The sequence below is a fragment of the Rhodamnia argentea genome, chromosome 1 (assembly GCF_020921035.1).
Source record: "Rhodamnia argentea isolate NSW1041297 chromosome 1, ASM2092103v1, whole genome shotgun sequence".
Taxonomy (NCBI): domain Eukaryota; kingdom Viridiplantae; phylum Streptophyta; class Magnoliopsida; order Myrtales; family Myrtaceae; genus Rhodamnia; species Rhodamnia argentea.
In genome coordinates this window covers 29,994,644-30,019,727 of record NC_063150.1, presented here as the reverse complement: position 1 = coordinate 30,019,727, position 25,084 = coordinate 29,994,644, and the positions used below count along the sequence as shown (strand labels likewise).

The window sequence follows — 25,084 nt, the reverse complement described above, 5'->3', positions numbered from 1 at the left end:
ATATTTCAACTTTTTGACACATGTTCAATGTCATTTCCGAACTTTGTTCAATGTGATTCATCAATTTTTTATACATATCTAATTTTTGAATTATACCAAAATGTCCAATATTATCCTTAAACTTGGGATAATGAAATAACTACATGGATATTTTCATATAGTTGAGAGACTAAATTGAACATATTCTCAAAGTTGAAAGACCACATCGAACAAATTAAAGTCCAAGAACGACAATCCATGAATCAAATTGAACAATTTATAAGTTTATGGATGATATTAAATATTAAACTAAAGTTTATTGGCCATTCAATTCCTTACTGACTTTCTCGCTTGTTTTCCCTGTTTTGCCTTCCCTTGTTTCCCCTTTCTTGATCGATGTCAAAGCGAAAACAATGATTACAATGAACCCTTTAAACTGAACAAACCATATCGTAGGAACCATAAGTAACGTTACCCGTCGAGTCATCTCCGAATGTGAGGTGGGGTTGAGACTTTCAGATTCGTGCTGGATGTTCGAATCTGAGTACAAGCAAAGACGACCTGAATCGTTTCCGCTCTTGCTGTGAAACGTATTACATTCGACACTGCAAGATTGATGTGGTAGAAAACAACTAATTGCGACTTCTAAAACATGTCGGGGGCGCATTTCTGCGAGACCAAATTACAGTTTCCACTCTGTAACGAGTCTAATCCCTCTCGGAGGATCATGTGGAGTATTATTCCCAGATCAATAAGAGCCACCATCCTTTATCACCTGTTCACGTCTCACTATTCTCACCCTACTCATTCTTGGTTCAGCTGCCAGACCTCCTAGTTTTTGTGGCATACTCATTTGATCCTTCAACAGGATTTAAAAACTTGCTTCTAGTTATTTCCTAGTGAGCTAATCTCCATATATGTGCTACTTTGCATGCAATCACTTTACCAAATATTTCAGGGACCTCTTTCCCAGGTTTATAGCTGTTAATTTGATGGGATGAGTACAAGTACAATTTCTGAAGGATTAATCTTATGCTGGTATAAAGTTCAAAAATTAATAGTTCGATCTTGTCCACGTAATCATTTCAGTGGACACCATCATAAAATCTGTACAAGTAATCAAAGTAAATGCGACAGCCGCACCTCAATTTCAAACTCGGAAATACATTGATATACCCGAGCATATGATTTGCTCGGCGAAATTGATGGAAACTGAAAACAAACGGCTAAAGTAATCACTCACCCATCATCCCCCGTTGGCTTGAAGAACCATTGGCTTCATTATACAGAGCTACAATATGTCCAATTCACTTTAAAAACGAGCGGCTTGTGAGCATCCAAACCCTGATAGCAGAATTAATTTATGGAACTTACTGAGAAAGCAGCAGTAGCTGCCATATTTCCATCTTCTCCATCAGATAAATAAGCGCAGATCAAACAGAAGGGTTAAATAGAAAAAAGCCAATGACTGTGTTTGCCTCTGCTGATGTCGTCTTCCGCGAAATGCAAGGGATAAGGAACTGGAGTTCCATATCTGCAAAATGTTCCACCAAATTGACATAAGTAAAACAGCTGGACACAGTAAATGAGCAGAGGAACAGCACTGAGTATGAATTTTACTTATGGTTCTGACTATAGCTGCCCTTGCGCAGCTTGAGTTCCTTCCGCATCTTCTGCTGAAGACCCACAGAGGAAGGAGCTATTGGGGCAAAATTCACTCAGCAAGTCATTCATATTCCTCGCTGTCAGTTTTTGTCGCAGTTCAATCTCAAGAGGACTGGGCATTTGCTGATTAAGAAAGGAATATCATCGTACGACCGGAGTCTTGCGACCAAGAAGAAGAAGATGATGATGATGAAGGAAAAAAAAAAGCATAAAGAGAGAATTTCCCTCTTAGTACGAAAAACAATATTTCGTTATTAAGTTCCTATAAAACCTGGCAAGAACTAGCATTGTGCATGAACTGACTATTACCTTCGCCAACCATAAGATATAACTACTGGAATACAGTGCTTGCGCTTGGAAATCATCAAAGTGATCATCTTGGACAGCCAAACAGGAGCTGACAAGGTCCAGCTCCTTATCCAAGAAGAAGCTGGGGTCCGTGGTCTGTTCAGCAATGTAATTGGAATTGCAGGAAGTAGAATGGGCATGAGTAGTGAAATGTCTTATCCAGCACAGGGAGAGAAAGCGACGGTAGAGCCACAAAGCCTGTAAAGGTTTAAGTACTGAAATCTCAGGAAATCAAAGGATCTTTTCAAACATTGAACTTAAAACACAAATAAATTAGTTATGAGCATGTCATTCTGGATCCGGCCTCATTCTTTTAGCTTGTGCGAAAAAGCATAATCAGCCTTCTAGCAAAAAGAAGCCCCCTCATTAGTGCCATCCCAAACGAGTGCATAGAAACTATAAGCAACTACTTTTAGATATGACATAGCCTATATTTGTTGGGTAATCCTTTCTTTGACCTTTCCTAACCTTGGATTTCTTGACAGATGTTGGACATCCATTTTTCTAAAACAAATAGAAAGCAGTAGAAACTCTAGTTGTTCTCTGAGTCCAACCTCAGCAATACAGATGAATAAAACATGATAAAAGGAAGGAAATGAAGACTCTACCTCTCTGCCAACATATCTCTTTATCAAAATTTCATCCCAATCGAGCTCATCCTGTGACAATTCGAGTGAGTGAAATTAGAAACGCAGTTTAAATGCATACATAATATAAGCTTTAAAGCAACTTACAAAGTCACACCTTCCAACAGTGACGAACTTCAAAACTGCAATCAAGAGATGCAACTCCCTCCTTGCAGCAGAGGTCCTCTAGGATCCCCGTCAAAAGCCGCTACCACATATACAAAACACAATATCAGTTATGTGACCTTTTGCAGCATATAGACATCAAGAATTATTTCGACCAAAAAAAAAAAAAAAATGACATCAATAATTATGTGTGATTGTCAAACTGCAAAATGCCTTTCATCATGCTGTCATCACGTAATCACTAAAACAAGATATTGCACACTCCTTCCATCTGACAAACCCAGCCAACAGAATTAGTTGCAGCAAAGCAGCAAGAACTAAGAGTCGCAACAACATAGAAGTTTGCAGGCATGAATTGTAGAAATGAATCAATGCGAGTTCTAAAAACATATCTGTGAGTGGAACCCTACTAAGTAATCCATGGTTTGGAGTCGTTTTGCTAAAAGTACCTTCAGCGTGGACAGGCAATATCAACTGTTGGTCCAACAATTAATTCTGAAGTGCTCATCATTCGTTCATAATCAAACTAATATGTAAATGTGAAGAAAATACTTTAAAATACTTGCCGTCATTTAAAGCCCATATATGTGTCATTTAGTCGCGTAATTGAATTATCATATCAGATACAACGGAATGGGAGTATGATATACTTTGACAGAGCACTCACTCTGCGATAATTAAAGGATGAACTATCAGCAACATGCAGGCCAGTCCAAGTTTTGGACTTCTTCAGCTCATCTAACACCTGAGAGTAAACATGCAACACCTTAGAGGTAAATAATTGCATGCAATTGAAAACATCTAAGTCAATCCAAGTAAGCGTCATAAAACCATTGGCTCCTCAACGAGAAGCAGAGACACTATTTTTAACTCAGTCAACTTCCACCATCATGCACATACATTTCACCAAGGGTTTTAGTTTATTCAATTTTCAACATACAACAATTGTCTTTCATTTAATTGATACATTCATATGCTTACTTGTTCCCTTGTCATGTATGAAACCAACCAACACCGATGATTCCAGGCACGATAATTCATCTTTGATCTCTGCACACGGACAAGTAACAACTGAGAAGAAGAAGCTACTTCCATCAATATCTCACATGATAGAACCTCTAAGCACAAGACCATCAATTTACCACGCAAACAAAAAGTATAAGGTGTGTCCCAAGTCCCAAGCTAATAAATTGCACCGGTTCAAACAATAAAATATAAAGAAAGGCCTAGAGAAGAATTCACAAAAATAACATAGAGAAAGCTTCCATTGGATATCTATTCCATCACTTGTCTCATCATTTGATGTCAAAGGCTCGCGTATCAAATGGTGAAATCTATTTTGCTACAATTGAGTCAGTATTTTGAAATTTAAAAATTTTCATCTGAACAGATTTTAAACATCCAAACACAAAGAAGACCAACCAGTTGAACATAATTTATGTCAAACATGCATCCACAATGGAGAAGACATCCAAAACAGCACATGTAACATTTCCACATATGTAAGGATTCACATAATTAGTAAAGGATATGATACCATAACAAAAGTAATTTAGTAACAGGAATCACAATAATCCAGGATTGTGGCGAGTACAAAGCTGACAGTCCCCTGTTGATGCATTGACCATATCTCATCACTATCGCATTCCTCTACCATGAAGTTAAAGGTTTTCACATTTTAAAAGACAAAGTGAAGCTCCACTGAGCAACGCATGAACACCTGCAGAGAGCTATTCTGTCACCTAAACATTTGCAGTGTATAAATTTTGCTGTATGCTGTCTACTATCAAATAAGTTAAAAACAGCTGCACTAAGACCATCAAAACACCTAGCAACATCAAAAAAAGACAATCACAGCACATGAATATTAGTGAACCTTTAATATCAAATAGTATCCAGATCCAGGACTCGGATTAGACCTCGGCTATCTTCTCCACTAGCTCAGACTCTTTCATAACAATCTCCAGTAGAGATGAAGTTTGTCCAGCAATCCTCTTGATCACCCAACGCCTAGCAAGTAAGTGGACTACTATGATAATTTTTTATATATGCAGTAATAACATATACAGCAAATGAATCATGAGAATCATCGGAAGGCAAAATCCCAGTGAAGAGTTAATATGTAGAATGCAAGCCATAGGTGTCCCTGTACCTAACTCTTAGAGAACCTAATCTTTCGTGAAAATAATAGATCAACAATATCATCAAAAGTCCAACATTCCTTCCAAGTATAGCATCTTTTAAAAGGAGGAGTCAAGCATATATTGTCGCTTTGTGAAATGATAGAAAAAACAAAGTCAAGTAAATTACCTATGGCTCCATGCTTGGTCACTTTTAGGAGAATAAGAAAGGATAAGTTCTGATAAGCGTAGTTCATCCATGTATGTAGAGAAGGACTCCTCCTTTGATGCAACTAGCTTTCTGCATGAGAGATCAGAAACTATGACCAGGTATCAGGAAAAGGTTACCGGCTTGACAAGGACAAGGAATTACCAGGCCTCAAAATGGAAACTACCCAGGGAAAGCAACATAATCATAGTGTTAGCTCACTCCAAGCTGAGATTAGTAGGCAGGAAAGAAGCACAATAAGGCCTCGAGGCCCTCAACCATATCCTACCAAACATATTTTGGGGCACGGAACTTAGCAGGACCTTCGGTGCAGTGTACTAATCACCAAATTGCCCAGCTAAACTATTTATGTAGGGATTTCCCAATTAGGAAAATCCGGGAACCAAAAATAGACCAGTGTACATGTCGCTAGCACAAAACATAATGTAGCATCCGCTTCATAAGCAGTTTTTCCCCGAAGTACAGTTTCCAATGCCTTAATGTAAAGGTACTAGTTTTTGTCAATTCTAGGAATGGAATGGCAAGATTATCGTGCCCATCATATAAATTCCCAAAAATGACTTATACAACGTTAATGGTACAAACACGCATACACCAAGGATTACAGATTCCCCTTCACAATATCATACATAAGCAGACTGACTAGGGAAGCACGACAATTTGAAACATAAAGTCTACTGCACGATGAAAAAGAGCACTCTTTTCCCACTTAGCAAATGACAAAGTACAGTTAGACCAGAAACAGACCTTGAATTCCAAGCAGTGCCGAAATCAGAGCTCACCAACAACAAAGCCTTGCCATGCTTCATCACGTCACTTCCGGTCCCTTCATCCTCGCCACCACTGCACGAGCTGCACCGCATCTTATAATCTCGGACCGCATCGAAAAACGCACGCTTTGCCTCTCTGTACAGTGGCAGGATTACCTCGGTCGAAATTCCTAGCTTACGGTCCCTGCTCCAAAACCTCAAATTTTTGGGACCCGGGCCATCAGTGCCCTCCTCGTTCAGCGACGCGAGCTGGGTCGGGTGAATGAATCCAACTTCGTCGCTGTAAAAGACCCAGAAAGATATCATCAAGAAAAAGCGACTATCAATATCGTGATATTGAATGGATCACGAGACAAAAACAAAGAAAGGAAAACAAATAAGCTTGAACTTTTCTTTGCATTTTTCAGAAGGAAACGACAAATAGAGAGAAGCGTGCCGACCGGCAAACTCACATGAGTGGATCGGACTCCAGAATGAGCTCGAGTTCCGCTAATGGGTTCTCACCAGCCTCGTCGATGCGAGGTTGGTCCGCCATTTACAGTGCCCCTCTCCCTCTCCTCTCTCCCTCAGAGATGAAGAAGTTGCTGTGAACGCCTGCCCGAATAGCCCAAGCCAGCCCGCATCGAATCTTCGAGCTCGTAGAAAGGATAAAATAATTAGTATAGTGAAAATTCGGAATGAGTCATTTTTGCTATCTAGAATATTCTTTAGGAAAAAACCCAAAAAAGGCCCCGATGTCCTTTTATTTTTTCAAATAAGAGTCCAAAGTGAACCGTATTTCAAATAATGACCCAAAGTGACATAGTACATTTTAATTAAGGACCTAAAGTGGTCATAATGTTACAAAAAAGGGTATGGCCCGAAGGGCATTTTCATCATTTCACATTTTAATTTCCTTATTCATTTTTTTCTTTTCCCTGATTTAAAAAAAAAAAAAAGCCACACATAGGCGAGAGGGACGACCCTCCCGCCTGTGGCCACCGGCGACCCCGCTAGCCTTTGCCGCTCCCGCCTGTGAACGTTCACTTTCTCCGTTTTTTTTTTTTTTTTTGAGAAAACAGATAAGAAAAAGTATAATAAAAAGAAAAAAAAATCAAATAAGTAAAAGACTAAAATGCCCTTAAATCATGCCCTTTTTTGAGATTTTATGGTCATTTCAAGTCATTGTTTGAAATAATATTCACTTCGGACCGTTATTTGAGAAAATGAGGGCATTTCATGCCCTTATTTGAAACAATATTCATTTGAGGTCCTTATTTGAGAAAATATGAGGGCTTCAGATCCTTTTTTGGATTTTTCCCTATTCTTTATTTTTTTTGCCAAAAACAAAATGTATGATTGTAAAAAATGCAGTTTTTCACTTTTCTTAAACTACCCCTGCATCACCGAGGTAATTGAAGATTAAAAGAAATATCAGCAGAAGCTCAAGTCCTAAATTCGTAGAAAATTGTTTCACATATCAACAAGACACTAAAGAATGACCCCCATCAACTTGTGTCCCCTAAATCAATACATTCCAAAGCCAACTATAGCTAAAGTTGTTCATGAAAATTCACATGCAAATGGCAAAGTCTATTTTCAATTTCTCTTCTCCCTCTTTCTCGTGGTGAAATCGGTTAACTCACTGAAGGTTTTCCGAATCATTTTGACCATTTCACACATAGAGAAGAGCATTTACAAAAATCATACCGCCTTCCTTCTTCTTCTTCTTAAGTTTGCTTCCTCAATCGAGCTTGAACTGGTGAAACTTTCATTGCAGGTTTTGGAAAATTCCACTTCACGAGCTTAGATTACAATGGGATTCTCCAAACTAATAGAGCCAAGGGAAAGAAGGAGAGAGTGTTTTGAGCGATTTTTTTCCGAGGGAAGGTAAAAAGCCCTTTGAAAGTTGAAAAGGAAAAAGAGCGTGATGCGGTATTGCGACGAAGAAGGAGAAGAACGCGTACTTTGGATGCCGCGGAGAATCTGGTTGAATCGGGAATCGAGGCTGTCAGTCTTCTCTTCCCGGATTATGTTAGAATGTCAACAAGAAATTTCGGATGAGAACAAAGGATAAAGAATCGACTGCCGAAAGTGTTGATGTTCGATCAATCAGGCATCATTTCCACAATTAGTGACACGTCATCATTAACTTTCTGAAAATTATGAATGAAAGAAGATTATATGATCATCCGTTTTGTAAATTCGTTGCTACGGATAGTCAGCCCTTTGTATATTTGTCTGGTAGCAAATTCTAAGAAGCAAAGTATGATTAGATTTCATCATAGCCAAATCATTAATAGCGAAAAAAACAAATTTTTTTTTTTTGAGGAATTATGATCATCATGTTACATTTGCGATGCCATTTTGATAATTAAGAATTGTATATCGATATTTTTTTTGTAACCTTCCGCTTATAATTTTAATGCATTTTTGGATTGTTAAAAACATACTAACATAAACATTTTCCCTTGTTTGAATCCATTCACAAATTTCATTATAAGAGAAGGAGAAAGTTTAAGATTATTTATTTATTTTGTAGATTGACGGACACATTCCAAGTTTCTATTCGTCTGGTAAATAAAATGAGTTAAACGACGAGAAATCCCAACTGTTCTGAATACAGCACCGTCCTTTCATTTATGAAAATTATGGGTATGATGTATTGTCTAAACTTTGCAACATAGTTCTTCGACTAAAAAAAAGGGATGGTATTAAAAAAGAACTAGAAACTCAAACTAAAAAAAAAAAAACCACTAAAGTCGGATGGTTTGCCATATAACGGTGATTGGTAATTCAGCCCGTTCTGTATATAACATGAATCGAACAAGAGAAAGTATGCCATGAAATATCACAGCGAGCAAAGTGCGGCATGGGTATTGCGCGATTCTCAAGGTCAATGGATCGGCACACATCTTTTTAGGCCTTACTTTTCATCCAACACATATCGTTATTGAATAAGTATTCATGCACCAAGATGGAAAGCCCACCGATACTTCAATTTCTGTTACATTAAAGTTATCTTATCGAATATTATATTACGTCTATGCTTGATTCATTGAATTAGTTTGATCCATAAGCAAAAAAAAATTAAGTTTCTAAATTTACCATATTCAAATCATTCAAATATAAATCGACCGGATAAATAGTCCACCGACGTTATTTAGTAACTAAAATCGTATAAATATTTTTTTAAGTAAGTTTGGAAAGCATCATCTACCTTGAAATCCAAAGCTTTGCCAACCAAAAACGAGACGGACAGAGAGGATAGCCGCTCCATAATTAGAAAGTTCACAGATTTTTTGGTTCAAAAATACGACAATCAGCACCACATGGCCACGGCACGTGACAAGTCACGTGCGAACCGGAGTCCGAGTCCATCTTCTTCTTCCCCCATCCTTCCCTGCGCCATCATCAGGTGCTTACTTAACCCTTCCCCCACCCCCTCTCTCTACAAATAATTTTGTCCCAGGAATAATTTTCTCGGGTAAATTGAATTTTTCTCTCTGATTGCATCAATCCCTAAGCAGGAATTTTCCTGAATTTTCCCTCACTTTCCATCGTTTTCTCTCTCGCTTTCCCCCTCCCTCCTCCCCGCTCGCCACCACCTCGGTTCTTTTTCTCGGAGCGCGATAAATTCTTCAATTCCATAGATTTTCACATTGGCGGCTACATTCCCGATCCTCTTCGTTCGCTTCACAACTCTCCAAAAATCGCTTGTGTATATATATAGAAACCGCGGTCCCGAAGTGATCGAGGTGCAACTCCGTAAGCTTCGTCTTTTGAATCCTAGGGTTCGGCGATCTTGTGTCCGGGGTGCTCTCTGTATGTGGTTTTTTTTTGCTTCGAGTCGTTGTGGATGAGAGCTTGGTGTAGGATTCGATGAACATGGACATTGTGGCTGGCGATGTCGCGGCTCTGGACGCGGACCTGTTGCAACTCGGCGAGCTGTCCCCCCTGGCTCTCAAATCTAACCCTAACTTCGTCGACAAAATCTTCGACCAGTGGCTCTCACTTCCCGAGACCAATCGCCTGGTATGCGTCTCGTAGCTGTTGTAATTCGAGTATGCTCTGCGCGTGCATTTCAAATAGTTGCTTTCATGTGATCCTTTGTAGTAATTCGGTGTTTTTCTTTTTCCTCGTTTGATGTATCTTTGTCACCACTCTTGTTCGAGGCAAATTTGCTGGGCCGACTGTATTTTGTTGATTATTAGTTTTGGCAAGCTGTTAGTTGTTTGGCTGTCATGACTGATGGCATGGTTAATCTTCTTGTTGAAGTTGAATGTTTGTTGATTGATCATCATGTTTTGGTAGCAGAGAAGAGATAGTGGGAGACCTGATGGGCGGATGGGTAAAAGGTGTTGCTCTATGCATTTAAACCACGATGCATGTGTTTTGGTATCATGTGATTTTGTTTGTCACCTCATCTAAATAGGATAAAGTTTTTATGCACATGAAGCTTTTCATAACGTTTCAAACTACGAGCGTTCAATTCATTCATTGGACATCAGCATGGTAACATCGAGGTTAAAACATAATGCATTGAAGTGCGAAGGACCACGTCCACTAAGCAAACCTAATACATGCTGGGAAGAATAACCAGAAGTATTAATTGAGTACTTTGAAGATCGCAAAGGTGGTGGGAGCTCGTACAACAGATTACATGTATATTTTGCATATTGCCAAGTGATCAGGCTTTTATGGTAATACTATAATCCTTTGACCATGCTAGTCAATGGTCGTGGAGAAAAGATGAATGGGGCTAATACATAATGCATTTAAGTGTGAAGAACCACTCCATTAAGCAAATCTAGTACATGCTGGCAAGAATAACTGGAGTTATTAATTGTGTAATTTGAAGATTGCAAAGGGTGGGAGCTTGTGCAACAGGTTACACGATCAGTTTCCTCGTAGAAATAGTCATAAAATGGCAGATATATTGCCAGGTGATCATGCTTTTATGGTAATAAATACATTCATTTGATCATGCTAGTCAATGGTTGTGGAGAAAAGATGAATGGTTGAGGTTTCTCATAGTGGGTAGATGGTGGCTTTAGGATTCTTAAGCTTAGAAAGCACATATGGTATTGCCATTGACCATGAGGGAAGCATTCATGAGGGGAAGAAAGTATCTGCCATGATGGTTCAAGAAGTTATGCCCATCCTGACTAATTGTGATTCTAGTGCCAATTTGACCTTGTTTGGATTTACTGATCTGGAATTAACTTCTATATCGCCCTTCGACTGGATCTGAGGTTGCAGAATACTAACAGGTAGCTGTTTCCTTCTCTCCGCCATATTTTGCCAAGAGATGAATAGATTACTCTCATACAAAAGAAAGATAATTGCAGACTTTACATCTGAAAAACTGTGTTTATTCCGGGATCTCAGTTCACCTTGGTTGGATTTTGCAAACATGGGCTGTGAATAGAATACATGTTCATGGAATCAAATCTCAGTTGATTCTTATATGTATACTAGTTTTGCAAACACGCAAGCAAAATTCGATTCGGATATCCCTTCATTTAGTAAAATTCTATCATGTATATTTTATTAGTGAATTTGACAACACTTGGTGTTATATGAATTTGGCTGAAGTACATGTATAGTTAACATTTAAGGTCGAATAGGTAGGACCCATACTTCTAAAGGGGAGTGCACTTGAGGTCTCCAGAAACATGGGCTTTATGTCAGATATCATTAAACACCATGAGGTTTTTGTGAAATCTTTCCCCTCCCTATTTCGTAATTTGCTTTCGGCATGAGTGCAACTACTTTCTCAAGACCAGATGCTTGTCAAAGGTGACACTATATAGACATATATCATATAAACGTGCGTATATGGTGAGCTCATCTGGTATCCATTAAGTTGTCCATGCTAATGCATTAGGTGCACTTGATATACTTCTTTTGTGTGGTAAGGGAAGGGAGAAAGCTCATGGGAACTCATCAATAGAAAGGTTCTCTAGAGAACGTGCTCGTTAGAAGCATTCTTAAGTTTAAAGGGCAGCAGACACACTCATTAATAATTTACTTAGAAGTTTCTATTGAACAGACTAGAAACTGTCCATAGTGAAATGGCCATATAGTAAGTGCTGTTGATTACTTCAAGAGGTTTAGTCATGGAAGTTCCAGAAAAGCTCTTCTTGCTAAATGGCAAATTGTGATCTGCCATTCTGGAGAGATGTTTTGGGCAATGGCATTTTGCGCTTGTTATGATGCCAGATGTCCATGAGGGGGTAGCATTGAATTGAGCCATTTGAGATGGCTGAATGAGTAGGGAATAGGAGGATTCCTGGCAACCACAGAACTCAGAGTGCATTGTGGGTATATGATTTTTGTTCTAGAAGGATCAAATCAAAAGGATAGCAGTTCCTTGGTTTTTTATAGCTATGAGGATAAGAGGATGCTTTCGCAAATAAATATTACAGGCAGATGGAGGAACGGTGTGGGACCTAGAGTTCTCCAGGAAGCTTAAGATTGGGAAAGTGAACATGCGTAGTGGCTGCACAGCGGGGAGGGGAACTCTACAGTAATATAACCTTGTAGGATCTATTTCCTGGACAAAACAGAAGGTGACCATCTTCATTTTCCATTGATTATTTCTTGGAAATTAGAGCACTGGAAGGAAGAGCTTTGTAATTTAAGGAGTGCTTGCCTTGGATTCATGAGTAAGTAGAAATAAAGAAACCAGGTCAGGTGCTACTGCTGTCCAGTAGGCATTCCCTCAATATGCAGAATTTACAATTCATATCTCATCTTCTTTAACATTGCTCTGAAATTGAAAATCTTGGAAACAAGCCATGCCACTCTTTCCGCAACAGTTGGGCCATTTTGGGATTTCTGAGAGGGGAACTTGCAGCTTGGTCAAGGATTTCTTCTTGTAAAAGTGGAAATTTCACGTTTCTCTGTTGTTTGGATAAAGAAATTGGAAATCTCCCTGAAGCAAAGAAAGTCGTGTGGTTGCTGTAAAAGATCGATAGCTAGGCACCCTTACATTTGAGTCTTCAGCACTAGCCCTTTGGGTACTCAGTTCTTGAAATTTTTGGATCTCTTTCATGATGTGGTAAATGCAGGCACCCCTTCACGCTCTTTAATTAAGATTTTTGACTTTCCAAGAAATAAATTCCCTGCTGAATACTGATGTGCTACATGCTTGCCGAGTCAGTTTTCAACGGCATAAAAGATTACCATCTCCATTTGTTTGGTTTCTTAGCGTTGTTGAAGCTCATCATTACAAGCATATTCTCCTTGCCTTTCTGATTATTAGAAGAATTGGTATGTGAACTGGATTTGAACTGTATGGTATTGATTTTCATTGTCAAACTCTTTACTGGGGTTTGTGTGTGGGGGCTGTTGGGGTTGTGGGTCTGGGGGGGGCCGAATTGAATGGTTTTTGTTCTATGATGTGGAATTTATTTTAGTATGAAGCAAATTTTGAGAATTTTCAAATTGATGGCCATTGGCAAGAGTGGCACTGGAGTTTGGGATATTTGTTAAGCATCACTTTGCACACCGCTAAATGATAAGTTGGGGATATTTGTCGAATTTCACTTTGCATACCGGTAAACAATAATATTCGATAGTGGGCGGTTGCAGTTGACAACACAAATCCCTTATCTTGTCCTCCATCATGGCCAGTGGGATCTAAGTTGGCCTTACCTTTAATGCCTTATGAGAACTCATCTTCGATAAACAAATTTTACTTTGAGGTTAACTTCCAACTGCCTTTTTGGAGAATCCATTACGTAAAAGGCAGCAAACTTTATCATACTTGTTATACTCTCTGTTCAGTTTGGGGGGGTATTTTGTGGTGGATTGTGCTGCTTTTGCTTTTTTTTTTTTTTTTATTCTTGAATCTTGTGAACCACATCATCTTTGCGGTTCGTTCAATTGGTCCTCATTCTGTGCGAGTGTTTTGGGATAATTTGTTTCACTTTTCTATTAAATATAAGGGCAGTTCATATTGTTTCGTCTTGAAGCATAACTTTTATTGACTTCAACTAGTGTTGACGGTCAGGTGTTTATTGATGCTGCTATTTTGATGGGTGTAGGTGACATCATTGCTTAATGATGCAAAGGCAGGTCATCCTCTGAATGCCCTTGGAAATTCTTCTTCTGCAACTACTTCTGCAAGCAATTCACTACCTTCACTATTTCCTGCTGGCAGTGCGCCTCCACTTTCTCCAAGAAGTACTTCTGGTTCTCCTCGCACGACAAAGCAGAGAGCTGTTCCTTCCAATTTAGGCTCTCCCTTGAAAGTAGTGAGTGAGCCAGTCAGAGAAATAATCCCCCAGGTTCCCTAATTCTTATAAGTTGTATGGCCTAAGCTTTTTAATCCTCTCCTGCCCTTTGATGATGAATTTTTTTGTGCTTCTGCTGTTGCAGTTTTACTTTAAGAATGGTCAACCCCCTCCAGTTGAACTGAAAGAACAATGTTTGTATAGAATCAATCATTTTTTCTATGGTCGTTCAGAAGGATTGCAGATAAATGGTGAGACCTTCTTCAGTCCATGTGACACACTTAGAAGTGGTCTTTTGATTGTTTTCTGGTCTTACAGAGTTCAAGCTTGTAACTCGGGAAATATGCAAGCTGCCATCATTCTTCTCAACATCTCTGTTCCGAAAAATTGATGTTAACGGTACTGGATTTGTGATGAGGTATGCACTCCTAACCAGGCAAATACAAATTATTTGACACCCCTTCCAAACTATCTACACCAGAAGTATGCAAGATATTGATTTGTTAGCAAAACTTTGTGTTATGTTTTTCTGTATAAGTTTTCTATTAAATGCTCTTCAGGGATGCATTTATTGATTATTGGGTCACTGGCAATATGTTGACAAAGGATATACCTACTCAGATATTTACTATTTTGAAGCAACCAGAGCTCAGACATCTTACTCAGGTTTGCTGCTGTCTGTTTCCTTCTTATACATTGTAGTCTTTGTTGGTTATTAGAATGGGTGTTTTACTATGGAAATTGGTGATGATATAATATTTCCTTTGATTTCGGCAAATTTGCTTTTGTTACACTGTTAGGCTCTTAAATTGTCTCTTACAAAATTCCTTTTTTTTAATAACAGGATGACTTTAGACCTGTGCTTCAAGAACTTTTGGCCACTCATCCAGGTCTGGAGTTTTTGCAAAGCACGCCTGAGTTTCAGGATAGATATGGTTCGTTCTAAAACCATTGATCAGCTTCCCTTAGTTCTGTGGTCAAAGTTAATTCCTGTTATAAATGAACGCTGGCCAAATAAAATTTGTACGACCAATTTTGGAACTCAACTTTTGCTGCAACACAGTTGCATGTTTGGATATTATCGAATTATTGCAGAAGGTGCAGCCTTATCAGCAAGTAAAAGTACAAGTTCAAGCTCTGTGGATGAAGTTGCACGATTAATTAAACTGTGATGTGTCAAGCGGAAATATAGTTTGTACACTGGATATCTATGGATTTTCCTTATGTTTTCTATTCCTTTTCCGGTTCTAATTTAAAGTTTTCTTTCTTACGATATTGGTTGTGTTGACACAATTTATTCCTCAAACTTATCTTGAGTCAAAACTTTTAAGCTCAAAACATGACGTGAGGTGGGCTCACTAAAGCATTTGGTGCGTTCAGCCTCAATAAGCAAAAACTAAGTTTTATGTGGAGCTTGAGAAATATTTGAAGATTTGCTGGAGTCAAACTTGAGTTTCAACTGACATATAATTTGAATATAATTATGCTGTTACTTACGTGAAGCTTATGAAGATATCTAAAACGTGGAAAAGTTTAATTTACCTGATTAGGTCACAAGTTGGTTAATTTAATTGTTTTCAAGAACAAGGTTCGCAGTTGATGTTCATGCTGCTTGAACTCATTACTTGAGCTGAAGTAGCTCAACTGTTTGGTACCCTAATGAAACACTCCTCTTGGTTAACGGGTAGTACTCAAACTGTGAAAATTTCTCCTTCTTTTACTGTTGATATTTGGTTGGTTTTCTGGTTCTTTGAATTTATGTGTTTTTCAAATGGCTATCCTTGGTGGTCAAAAAACAAAAAAAGTGTGAGTTTCCTTTAATTATTGCCTTGCTCCACTTGGTTAAGATGATGGAACACTTTCTAGTCTCAGATTTATTGTAAGATAAATGATCCAATGCTCAATATAAACTCAGTTGGCCCATGGAAATTGTATAAACGAAGAGACTGTTTTGGTTGCTATATCTGCTTTTTTTCTCTTAGGATAACTTGGTACATATAGCTAAAAACCTTGGTAAATTCAGCATAGTGCTATCTATGTTGGCAAAGAAAAAAAAAAATGGGAGTAATATTTCTGCTCCATATTTCTTTAGAAGACAATACTGTTAACTCTTACTGATCCTTTTATTCCGCCTTTCAATTAGCTTGATTGGGGACAAAACTCTTCTTTTCTTTTCATTTGATTGGAACTAGCTGTCTATATATTTCTTGAAAGGAAACTTAAAAGGTATGAATTGGGTTTTGCAATCACAGCAGTTTCATTTTCCGTTCAGTCCGGTGACCTTTTGCTCTTTGCTCGGTATCTGTCATTCTTTACCTGTATTTAAGTTTAGAGTTGCTGAATTTAACTTATGAGCTGCTGCATGACGCAGATAGAACATAAAACCCTAAGCAGATGTTGTATATCGCAGTGAAGCTTGAGTGCTCTTTCAGATATACTGAAGGCATTCCTCATTATATGATACAACTCTTCATTTTCTTTGCAGCTGAAACTGTAATATACCGAATATTTTACTACATAAATAGGTGTGGAAATGGGCAACTTACCCTGAGGGAGCTGAAACGTGGAAACTTAATTGATGCAATGCAACATGCTGATGAAGAAGAAGATATCAACAAAGTATTGAGGTAGGTTGATTATTAACTGAAGATGCTTCCATTAAGATGTCATAATTCTTCCCTCACACACAGGGCTTATAATTTGTCAATTTTTGTATTAAATGCAGGTAAGTGCCATTTAAACACAACTTCTTGAAGTTGTGCTGAAAAGATTTAATATGTTTACATCGGAAATGAAGTAGTTTATTTGGCCATGTTCAGTCAGGCATCTTAACTATGAATTTGAGTAGTGACTAAAAAGTTTGAGTGAGCGATGGTGTGAAGTTTTCTTGTTATATTATCTTGATTTAATATGTTTACATTGGAAATGAAGTAGTTTATTTGGCCGTGTTCAGTCAGGCATCTTAACTATGAATTTGAGTAGTGACTAAAAAGTTTGAGCGAATGATGGTATGAAATTTTCTTGTTATATTATCTTTGGGGCGTTTGGCACTTATATTATTCTTTGCATCAGGTATTTCTCTTATGAGCATTTCTATGTAATATACTGCAAGTTCTGGGAGCTGGACGCGGATCACGATTTCTTAATTGACAAGGAGAACCTTATTAGATATGGTAACCATGCGTTGACTTACCGAATAGTCGACAGGATATTTTCTCAGGTTTGTGTTAGCTGGATCGCTTTTCTTTTTCTTTTGGAGAAAAGTAATTTGAATCCTTGCAAAGGAAATGGAATCCTTTGTCCCGTGCTTTCTTACTTGTACTCTTTTCTTCTCTTTATCAAGGATTTTCTCTTTGATAGCTTTGTCTTGTAATCTCAGGTTCCGAGGAAGTTTACGAGCAAAGTTGAAGGAAAGATGGGATATGAAGATTTTGTTTACTTCATAATATCTGAGGAGGATAAGTCATCTGAGCCTAGTCTTGAATATTGGTATTGCGGCTGGAATACCTTTAAATAAGATATCATGTTTGAGTATAAAAAAGTTGGGGTATCGTAAATTATGACGGGATCAAATTATTACTATTTACTCAGGCCGTCAGATGGAAATATTTCTTTGTTAACTAGTTAGTAAAAGATTGTAATCATCCTAAAATCATTAGGCTCCATATTTGGTGGGGAATAAAAATTTCCGTATCACCTTTAAATGTTGTGGTAAGAATTTAGAAGCTATCTTTTACCAAATGGTGTGGGATAAAATCTTATGGTTTTCTCAAGGCCATTACATGTGTAGCAGCAAGGTAGTTTATAACTGTGAGTTTGGGTTTTCTTAATGGCATCTTCTCATGCAACAGAGTTATTTGTTTCATTGCTTTAAGAAATTGAAATGAAAATGGTTCCAGTTAACTGGTGAGGCTATAAAGTAGCTGATTGCCTGTGATTGCCCTAGAGTCAACAAGTTGAAGCTTTTTGAATAATCAAATGGAAGCTGTTGAAATCAAAGCATTATTTTCTGAGTTCTATTCGAGAGAGGTCACCTTTGGCATATAACAACTGTAGAATATACTTGGCTGATCTATGTCTAGGATGACACCTTCTACTTCATCATCTTTATGTTTTACTTTTTTATCCTACAATTCGTGCACTTAACTTAGATTGTAAAATAAGGGAGCCAGTCAAATGATAGTTCCTTTCGCTGGTGCACTGGTCTTAGTACCTAAATAGAGTGCTTTATCTCTCAAGCTGATGCTCATTCATCATTTTATGCTAATGTCCTGTTAGTTTCATTTATCGCAGTGAAAGTATTGGTTCCTGCTATGTCGTTATCACTGAAAAAGCAGTAATTAGATGGTGGAATGTTCTGCACTTCATTTTTTGTCCTTTTGGAATCCTTATTAGCTACTAACACTAGTAAGATACAGAAAATGGGAAAAAGCAAGTTAACTATTTCCTTTATCTTGATCTGTTTGTGAGCCATCTTGTTTCCTTCAATACACCTTTTGAGGTTGGATTTTTTTGTGTAGGTTCAAGTGCATAGATTTGGATGGCAATGGAGTTTTAACAAGGAATGAAATGCAATTCTTTTATGAGGAACAGTTGCATCGAATGGAATGCATGGCACAAGAACCAGTTCTTTTTGAGGATATTTTGTGCCAGATCATTGACATGATTGGACCTGAGGTTTAACCGCTTCCTTCTTTTTATTTTGCTGGGTTTACTATTTGAACCATGCTGTAGTTGGGCATGGAGACACTTATTCAACTAGGTGCTGAAATGCAAACATCTTCTCATGCTTATTTCTGAATGCACTAATGCATGTAACACCTGAAGTTTCCTTGCTTGCAGAATGAGAGTTACATCACACTACATGATCTGAAAGGTTGTAAACTCTCTGGAAGTGTTTTCAATATCCTATTCAACCTCAATAAATTTATGGCCTTTGAAACTCGTGATCCATTTCTGATTCGTCAGGTATATGCTTAATTTCTTTTTTATGAATTTCAACAAGGAAGAATCACGGTCATGCTTCTTTGCCAGGTTTATTGTGGTTGATAATTTCTCTTTCTTTTTTGACATGAAACAGGAGAGGGAGAACCCTACCTTGACTGAGTGGGATCGCTTTGCGCACAGAGAATATATTAGGCTGTCAATGGAAGAAGATGTCGAAGATGCATCCAATGGAAGTGCAGAAGTTTGGGATGAATCACTTGAGGCTCCCTTCTGAGACCACCTAGGTGAGTTAGATTTCCTGCAAATATCTTAAGATAGCAGTATGGGCATCATTCAGGTTTGTCGAATGGAACATTGAAATTTGATAAATTAATGGATTCCTTCAAGGCTGTGGCTAGTTAGATTAATGCAACTTCATCCTAGGATAAACTTTCTTTACTGCTTTGAACAGTCCCCTTTGATAATTTTTCAGAAAAATTAAAAATGGGATGGAAGTTCATGATTCATGCTTGAAGCATGTCATTTTCTGCACAACATGCTCATTAGATCTAAATGCTGCCTGCTCGAGAGATTGTGCCCAAGCAAAGTTCCCACAATATGCCCAGCTGATATCTGCAGTGTGTTAATGCGGAACACTTTTTCTTTACTTTCTTGGTCTGGTCGTTTTCCATGTTTAATGACTAATAAAGAAAGTAGGACACCTTTTGTCTGAGATATGCATCTTTGCTAACTAATTTAGCTTCCATTTTTCGTTCTTGAACTCGTTCTCTTAGAATTTCTGATTTAATTTTCTCCTCCTGTAGGTTATGAATAGAAGCTTCGATCGTTCCCCAGGCTAGTTGCTGGGCTGGGCTGAGGAGTCGTCCCTGCGAAACTCAACCAGAAGTGGCTGTGCATCCATCAGAACTCAAACTTGGTGTCAGCTGTTTGGTCTTATCTTGGATTTCCCTTCAGAAGATGGCCTTTGGTTTATTTTTTTGTGTTAGCTGACTGATAGCGCGGTACTAACAGTGGAGTATTTCGGAGCATCATAGCTTGAGGGCAAAGTTTCTTCCAAGGTGTAAGCAGAGAGAGTTTAAGTGTGTAAAGACCCAAAAGGGGTAGTCCAGGAGACATCGAGTTTCTATTCTTATGTGTATGGTATGTCATTTTTTGCCCTATGGTAGTGGGTTGGTCATCCCTTCTTGAGCATAGGTTGTTGCTTAAGCAAAACTTAAGTGTGTTTGTTCGTTTACCGAGTGTTAAGTAGGTAGGCACATTTTTGTCTTTTTAGAGTCCAATCTTTTAGCAAATTTTGTTCATATATTGATAATTAATAACTTATTAGATGATGCGACGGTTTTGATTGAATCGCCTTGACTCTTGTTCAAAGTGATATCTTTCTTGATGGTTTTTAATGGAGTAGATGCGAGGAGATTTTTGTGAACTTGCCGCCACCGAAATGGAACAACAGAAATTTATGCGGGATCCACAGGTTATAAGGTGTATTCTATGTTATTGTTCTGTCTTTGGACTAGTGTTCAAAGCACGTGTGCATGTGCATATCTGATGTCTGAGAGAAATCTCCCGTGTCTTGAGCCATAGTAAGACAGTCTGATCCCTTCATGCTGTCGAAATTCTTTATGTTGCTGGAAGGACTGTTCTCATGTTGTTGATGCTCATCACTTGACATTATGATTTTATTTATTTCTTGTATTCCGCGTTCATTTGAGTGGCATGCAGAAGTCCAGATCGCACGGGATGCCTTGCAATGACATCACACCGAATTCAATTGGAGATACAGAACAGACATCATCGACTTTGACTTCTTTCTTTGGTTCTGACGACACTTGACTTCGAATGATGTTAACCCCGGGGGCTTCTAGCAGGATACAGGTAGATCTGCACACATTTTTGCTTCGTCAAGATTGGATATGGTAAAGAACAATGTGATGGCCCAAAATTTCAGACAGAATTGCTGGGAAAGCTGAAACAGATGCGCAGGATTACATTTCCATTTCATGAGGGCGGCATTTAGCAGGAATTTTTTTGTTTTTTTTTCGTTTTAGGTCAAATCATTTCGCAGGATTTGCTAGTTATAAATCTGGAGAAAATAGTTGGTAGTTTCAAAGCGCCGTCTGGTCCAATTAGAACTTGACACGTAGATAAGGGTACCTGGTAATGTGGTCTAGGAGTAAGTAAGCACAACGTGATGAGTTCAGGAATTCAACCGATAGCATAGAAAATGAAGAACCAAGAGCAGAGGAGCCCACCATCTTTTTCAGGTGAGCCTACATATGTTTCTTCCTAATGGTTCATGCAATGACGCCTTATTGCCCTGCCATCTCAGTGCTTTTACACTTTGCTCATGGGTATGTCAAATTCTCAGTTCCTTAATACGAAAATAAACTTTCCGGCACTCGAGTCGCCGGAAATTCATGTACCGAAGGCCAATTTGAGGCGAATTATCGCAAGGAGTCAAATCGAGGGAAAAAAAAAACGATGTTTTCTTTTAGGATTAGTACCATGAAAAATTTTAAACCGGTACGTATATGATAAATTTATCCCAAACTATTTTTTTACCATAAAAAACCTCAAACTGGTACATCGATGACAAATTTATCCAAAACTATATTTTTTTTATCATGATAAATCCCAAATTGGTATACTTGTGAAAAATTTATCCCAAATTATTTTTTCAACAACCAAAAACCCCAAATTAGTACACATGTGACCAATTTACCCCAAACTAATTTTTTGACCACCAATAATCCCAAATTGATATATCTATGACAAATTTACCCTCCGTTAGCTTTCGCTAAATTAGATTAATACCACGAAAAATCTCAAATTGATACACTTGTGATAAATAAAGGGTAAAAATCCCAAACGTATACCCCTGACGATTGCCATGTATCATCCAATTCATCAAATTTAACGATAAAAGTTAACGAAAACTAACGGAGGGTAAATTTGCCATAGGTGTGTCGATTTGAGATAAATTTGTCAAAGGCATACCATTTTAGGATTTTTGACGGTCAAAAAAATAATTTAGGGTAAATTTGTTATAGGTGTATGGGTTTGAAATTTTTTTATGATAAAAAAAAAGTTTTGGATAAATTTATCACAAGTATACCGATTTGGCGTTTTTCGTGATATTAACCTTTTCTTTTATTTACTCGAGATCCGAGTTTCATGGATGCATTCGTACATTTTCCTTTGTATCATCTAGCGATCGGGATCACAAACTATGCCGCGATGATAAATTTGCGACCACGCGGACGGAAGATCGCCACAGCCATCGATGATACTCATGTGTATATTTTTTTCTCACTGGAGAGAGGCATTTGGTTTTAAGTTGCAAATGGATTGCATGGAATCCAGGGTGAGATGAGAACAACATGCATCACCCATGTATGAAAACAGAGGATCGCATTAGTTTTATGAGTTACTTAGTTAAATTAATCAATCGTAATCTTAATACCATGCCCGTTTAGCGACGTCCCTTCTAATGCGCGTGATCGTAATGAACGCTTTAAAATTCCCGTTCGGCATGAGCTTTTTAAGGAAATTGTCAATTCTATTAAACAAAAATGGAGAATCCTAATAAGCCGTTAAGAATGGTGTGTTTCACGAACTCGCGCGGATCTTCAAATTTATGCCCATATACCATGGACCGTATGAATGTCGCAAATGATCTCCGAATTTTAATCCTACGTGTAATGCTGTTTATGAAGTTTAAATTTGTTCAATGCTGTCCATATACTTTAGCCCAACATAGAATGTCGTTCTTTTACTTTTAATTTGTTCAATGTAATACATGAACTTCTGATGCATATTCAATTTAGTCTATAGGCCGTATGAAAATATTTAATGTAATCCCTGGATTTCTCGTACATGGTTCAATTTAATTCATGGACCGTATGAAAATGTTTGATGTTTTCCTTGGACTTGAATTAATAGAACAACAACATTGGGAATTTTCATATAGTTCAGAAACTAAATTGAATCATGTCCCAAAAATCAAAGGATCATATTGGATAAATTAAAAGTTTAGGAACGACATTGCACGTCAGGCTAAAGTACATAAATCATATCGAATAAATTAAAATTTCAAAGATGATACTGCACGTCGAGTCACGGTTTAGGGTTCATTTGCGTTATTTACCCATTTAGAAAAAATCGATCGGAGAAAAAACAAATTAAAACTCGCCTAAATGAGTAAATGGTACTTTCGCAATTCCGCTCAAACTCGAGCCCGCCTTTCGTCAGACGTGGTTTGGAATGGCAGTTCCGTAATTCGGGTGAACTTCACGGCGGTAGCGGCGCACTGGGTTTCTCTCTCTAGAGCGGAGTGGAAGCGAGTCCGACGGCTACTTTCTCTCCTTCTCTCTCTACAGCTATATCCACCTGAGCTGAACGATGTACGCAGTAACAGAGTCCGTGCCTGCACCCGCCGCCCGATTCTCCCGTACGGATCATAACCTCTTTCTCTCTCTCTCTCTCTCTCTGCCCTGTATCTCGCTGCTGATGCTTTTCCATCGTCGGCGGCCTCGCCGCAAGCTTTCATCGCGTGGGGCTCTGAAGTTCTTGGCCTCGTGTTTCTCAGGTGATCGCTTTTTCTTACTTTTTCGGTGTTTTCAAAGCTTGATTTGCTTGAAGAAAGATGATTCTGAAGAAGTTTTGTTGTTCGCTTTCCTGTCAAAGATGTGCAAACGAGTAGTGTTCTTACACGGTCGATTGCTGCAAGACTGCTAGTACGAGACTTTGCTGGTTTGAAGTCAGCGCGATAATGTTTAGGCATTTTTTTTTTCTGTCTTGATTGGACAGCTTTAGCTATGTGGTAATTACAGTGCTTGCTGAATGATGCCGCTGTTTGGTTTTTTCTGAGGCATAATTTGGGCTTTGAAGGATCTGGAATGGGTAAAAACTGGAGGGTTGATTAAGTTTCAGCAAGAAGCCCGAGTCTTCACTTGTACCAATATAAAAATTATCACTGATGCTCTGGTCAAAGCAGATGGCTTTAGTGAGAAAACGAAGGTGATGATGAGAGGAGGGTGTTGTCTGCTTCTGGAGGAAACTAGGATCTTACATAGAGGTTCATCGTGAGATTGACGTGGCCTCTCCCCCGGTGAAAGGCATCGCCACTATGTGGCATGGTCGACGTTGAAGCTCAGCCGCATCCATGTCCGGAAAAAAAAAAAAAGAAAGGAAGGAAGGAAGGAAGGAAGAGGCAAGGGAAGGGAAGGGAAGGGAAGGGAAGGGGTGGGGTGGGGTGGCGTGGGAGCTATGGAGGAAGAAGGGTTTTCTCACTAAAGCTATCTACTTTTTGCATTTGTATCAATTAAATTAATCCGATCAATTTTGACAGAAAATCACTGACGTAGACGTCGATTGTCCTACGTGGCACGGTTGGCTCTGACGTGAATTTTTTAAATATTTTTTCAATTATTTGTAATATTTTTTTAAATATTTTTTAAAAAAATTATTTAAAATATTTGAAAATATAAAAATAACATTAAAAAATATGCACGTCGGTGCCAAATAGACCATATAGGAAAATCGACGTCCACGTTAGCGACCTCCGATCAAAAGTGACCGAATTGACTCAATTGATACAAATGGTAAAAATTTAGGATTGAATTGGCACTAATCCAAAATGTTTATGACTCAATTGACACCAATAAAAAATTTAGAATGGAATTAGCACCAATGCAAAATGTTTAGGATTGAATTGGTACTAAAAAAAAGTTTAGGACTGAATTGACATCAATACAATAGATTTATGACTTTTTTGACACTTTTTCCACATCACTTGTGCAGCACGAAGGTAGTCTATGGCTATGAGCTTGAATTTTCCTAATGGCATCTTCCCAATCCAACAAAATTATTTGTTTCATTGCTTTAAAAAATTGAAATGAAGATGGTTCTAGTAAATTGGTGAGCCTATAAAGTGCTTGATCGCCTGAAATTGCCCTAGGAAGCAACAAGTTGAAGCTTTTGAATAATCAAATGGGAGCTGTTGAAAGCAAAGCATTATTTTCTGCATTCTGTTTGAGAGATGTCACCTTTG

General features: G+C 38.2%; 2 protein-coding genes across 4 annotated transcripts; one reads left to right on the top strand and one right to left on the bottom strand.

The window, feature by feature from the left end:
* Positions 1–1,100: 1,100 nt before the first annotated feature.
* Positions 1,101–23,521, bottom strand: LOC115725991 (protein prenyltransferase alpha subunit repeat-containing protein 1). Of its 3 annotated transcripts, none has more exons than XM_030655685.2 (12): positions 23,497–23,520; positions 6,316–6,424; positions 5,841–6,143; positions 5,055–5,165; positions 4,664–4,754; positions 3,726–3,794; positions 3,412–3,489; positions 2,737–2,826; positions 2,601–2,651; positions 1,954–2,190; positions 1,600–1,767; positions 1,101–1,513 (listed from the first exon to the last, which is right to left on the bottom strand). In XM_030655685.2, the coding sequence occupies exons 2-11, from the start codon at positions 6,396–6,398 to the stop codon at positions 1,612–1,614; spliced, it is 1,269 nt and encodes a 422-aa protein (XP_030511545.1). In that variant the 5' UTR covers positions 6,399–6,424; positions 23,497–23,520; the 3' UTR covers positions 1,101–1,513; positions 1,600–1,611. The 3 variants fall into 3 exon arrangements, with proteins under 3 accessions (XP_030511545.1, XP_048134864.1, XP_048134868.1); XM_048278907.1 differs by having other exon boundaries at positions 6,316–6,417; positions 23,497–23,515; XM_048278911.1 differs by lacking the exon at positions 5,055–5,165 and having other exon boundaries at positions 23,497–23,521.
* Positions 9,275–20,382, top strand: LOC115725990 (serine/threonine protein phosphatase 2A regulatory subunit B''beta-like). Its single transcript, XM_030655684.2, has 13 exons — positions 9,275–9,877; positions 13,897–14,139; positions 14,231–14,336; positions 14,404–14,503; positions 14,646–14,751; positions 14,930–15,020; positions 16,571–16,712; positions 17,158–17,305; positions 17,465–17,574; positions 18,606–18,762; positions 18,928–19,053; positions 19,166–19,316; positions 19,836–20,382. Exons 1-12 carry the CDS (start codon positions 9,725–9,727, stop codon positions 19,304–19,306), a joined length of 1,623 nt encoding a protein of 540 aa, XP_030511544.1. The 5' UTR covers positions 9,275–9,724; the 3' UTR covers positions 19,307–19,316; positions 19,836–20,382.
* Positions 23,522–25,084: the final 1,563 nt, after the last annotated feature.

Bases quoted from the DNA above. Each gene is read 5' to 3' on its own strand.
- LOC115725990 (XM_030655684.2), top strand. From the start codon at position 9,725: ATGAACATGGACATTGTGGCTGGCGATGTCGCGGCTCTGGACGCGGAC. The intron at 17,306-17,464 runs GTTTGTGTTAGC...TTGTAATCTCAG, and splicing joins TCGACAGGATATTTTCTCAG to GTTCCGAGGAAGTTTACGAG. The intron at 18,763-18,927 runs GTTTAACCGCTT...CCTTGCTTGCAG, and splicing joins TTGACATGATTGGACCTGAG to AATGAGAGTTACATCACACT.
- LOC115725991 (XM_030655685.2), bottom strand. From the start codon at position 6,398: ATGGCGGACCAACCTCGCATCGACGAGGCTGGTGAGAACCCATTAGCG. The intron at 3,490-3,725 runs GTAAGCATATGA...GTTTACTCTCAG, and splicing joins CATACATGACAAGGGAACAA to GTGTTAGATGAGCTGAAGAA. The intron at 1,768-1,953 runs GTAATAGTCAGT...TTTCTTAATCAG, and splicing joins ATATCTTATGGTTGGCGAAG to CAAATGCCCAGTCCTCTTGA.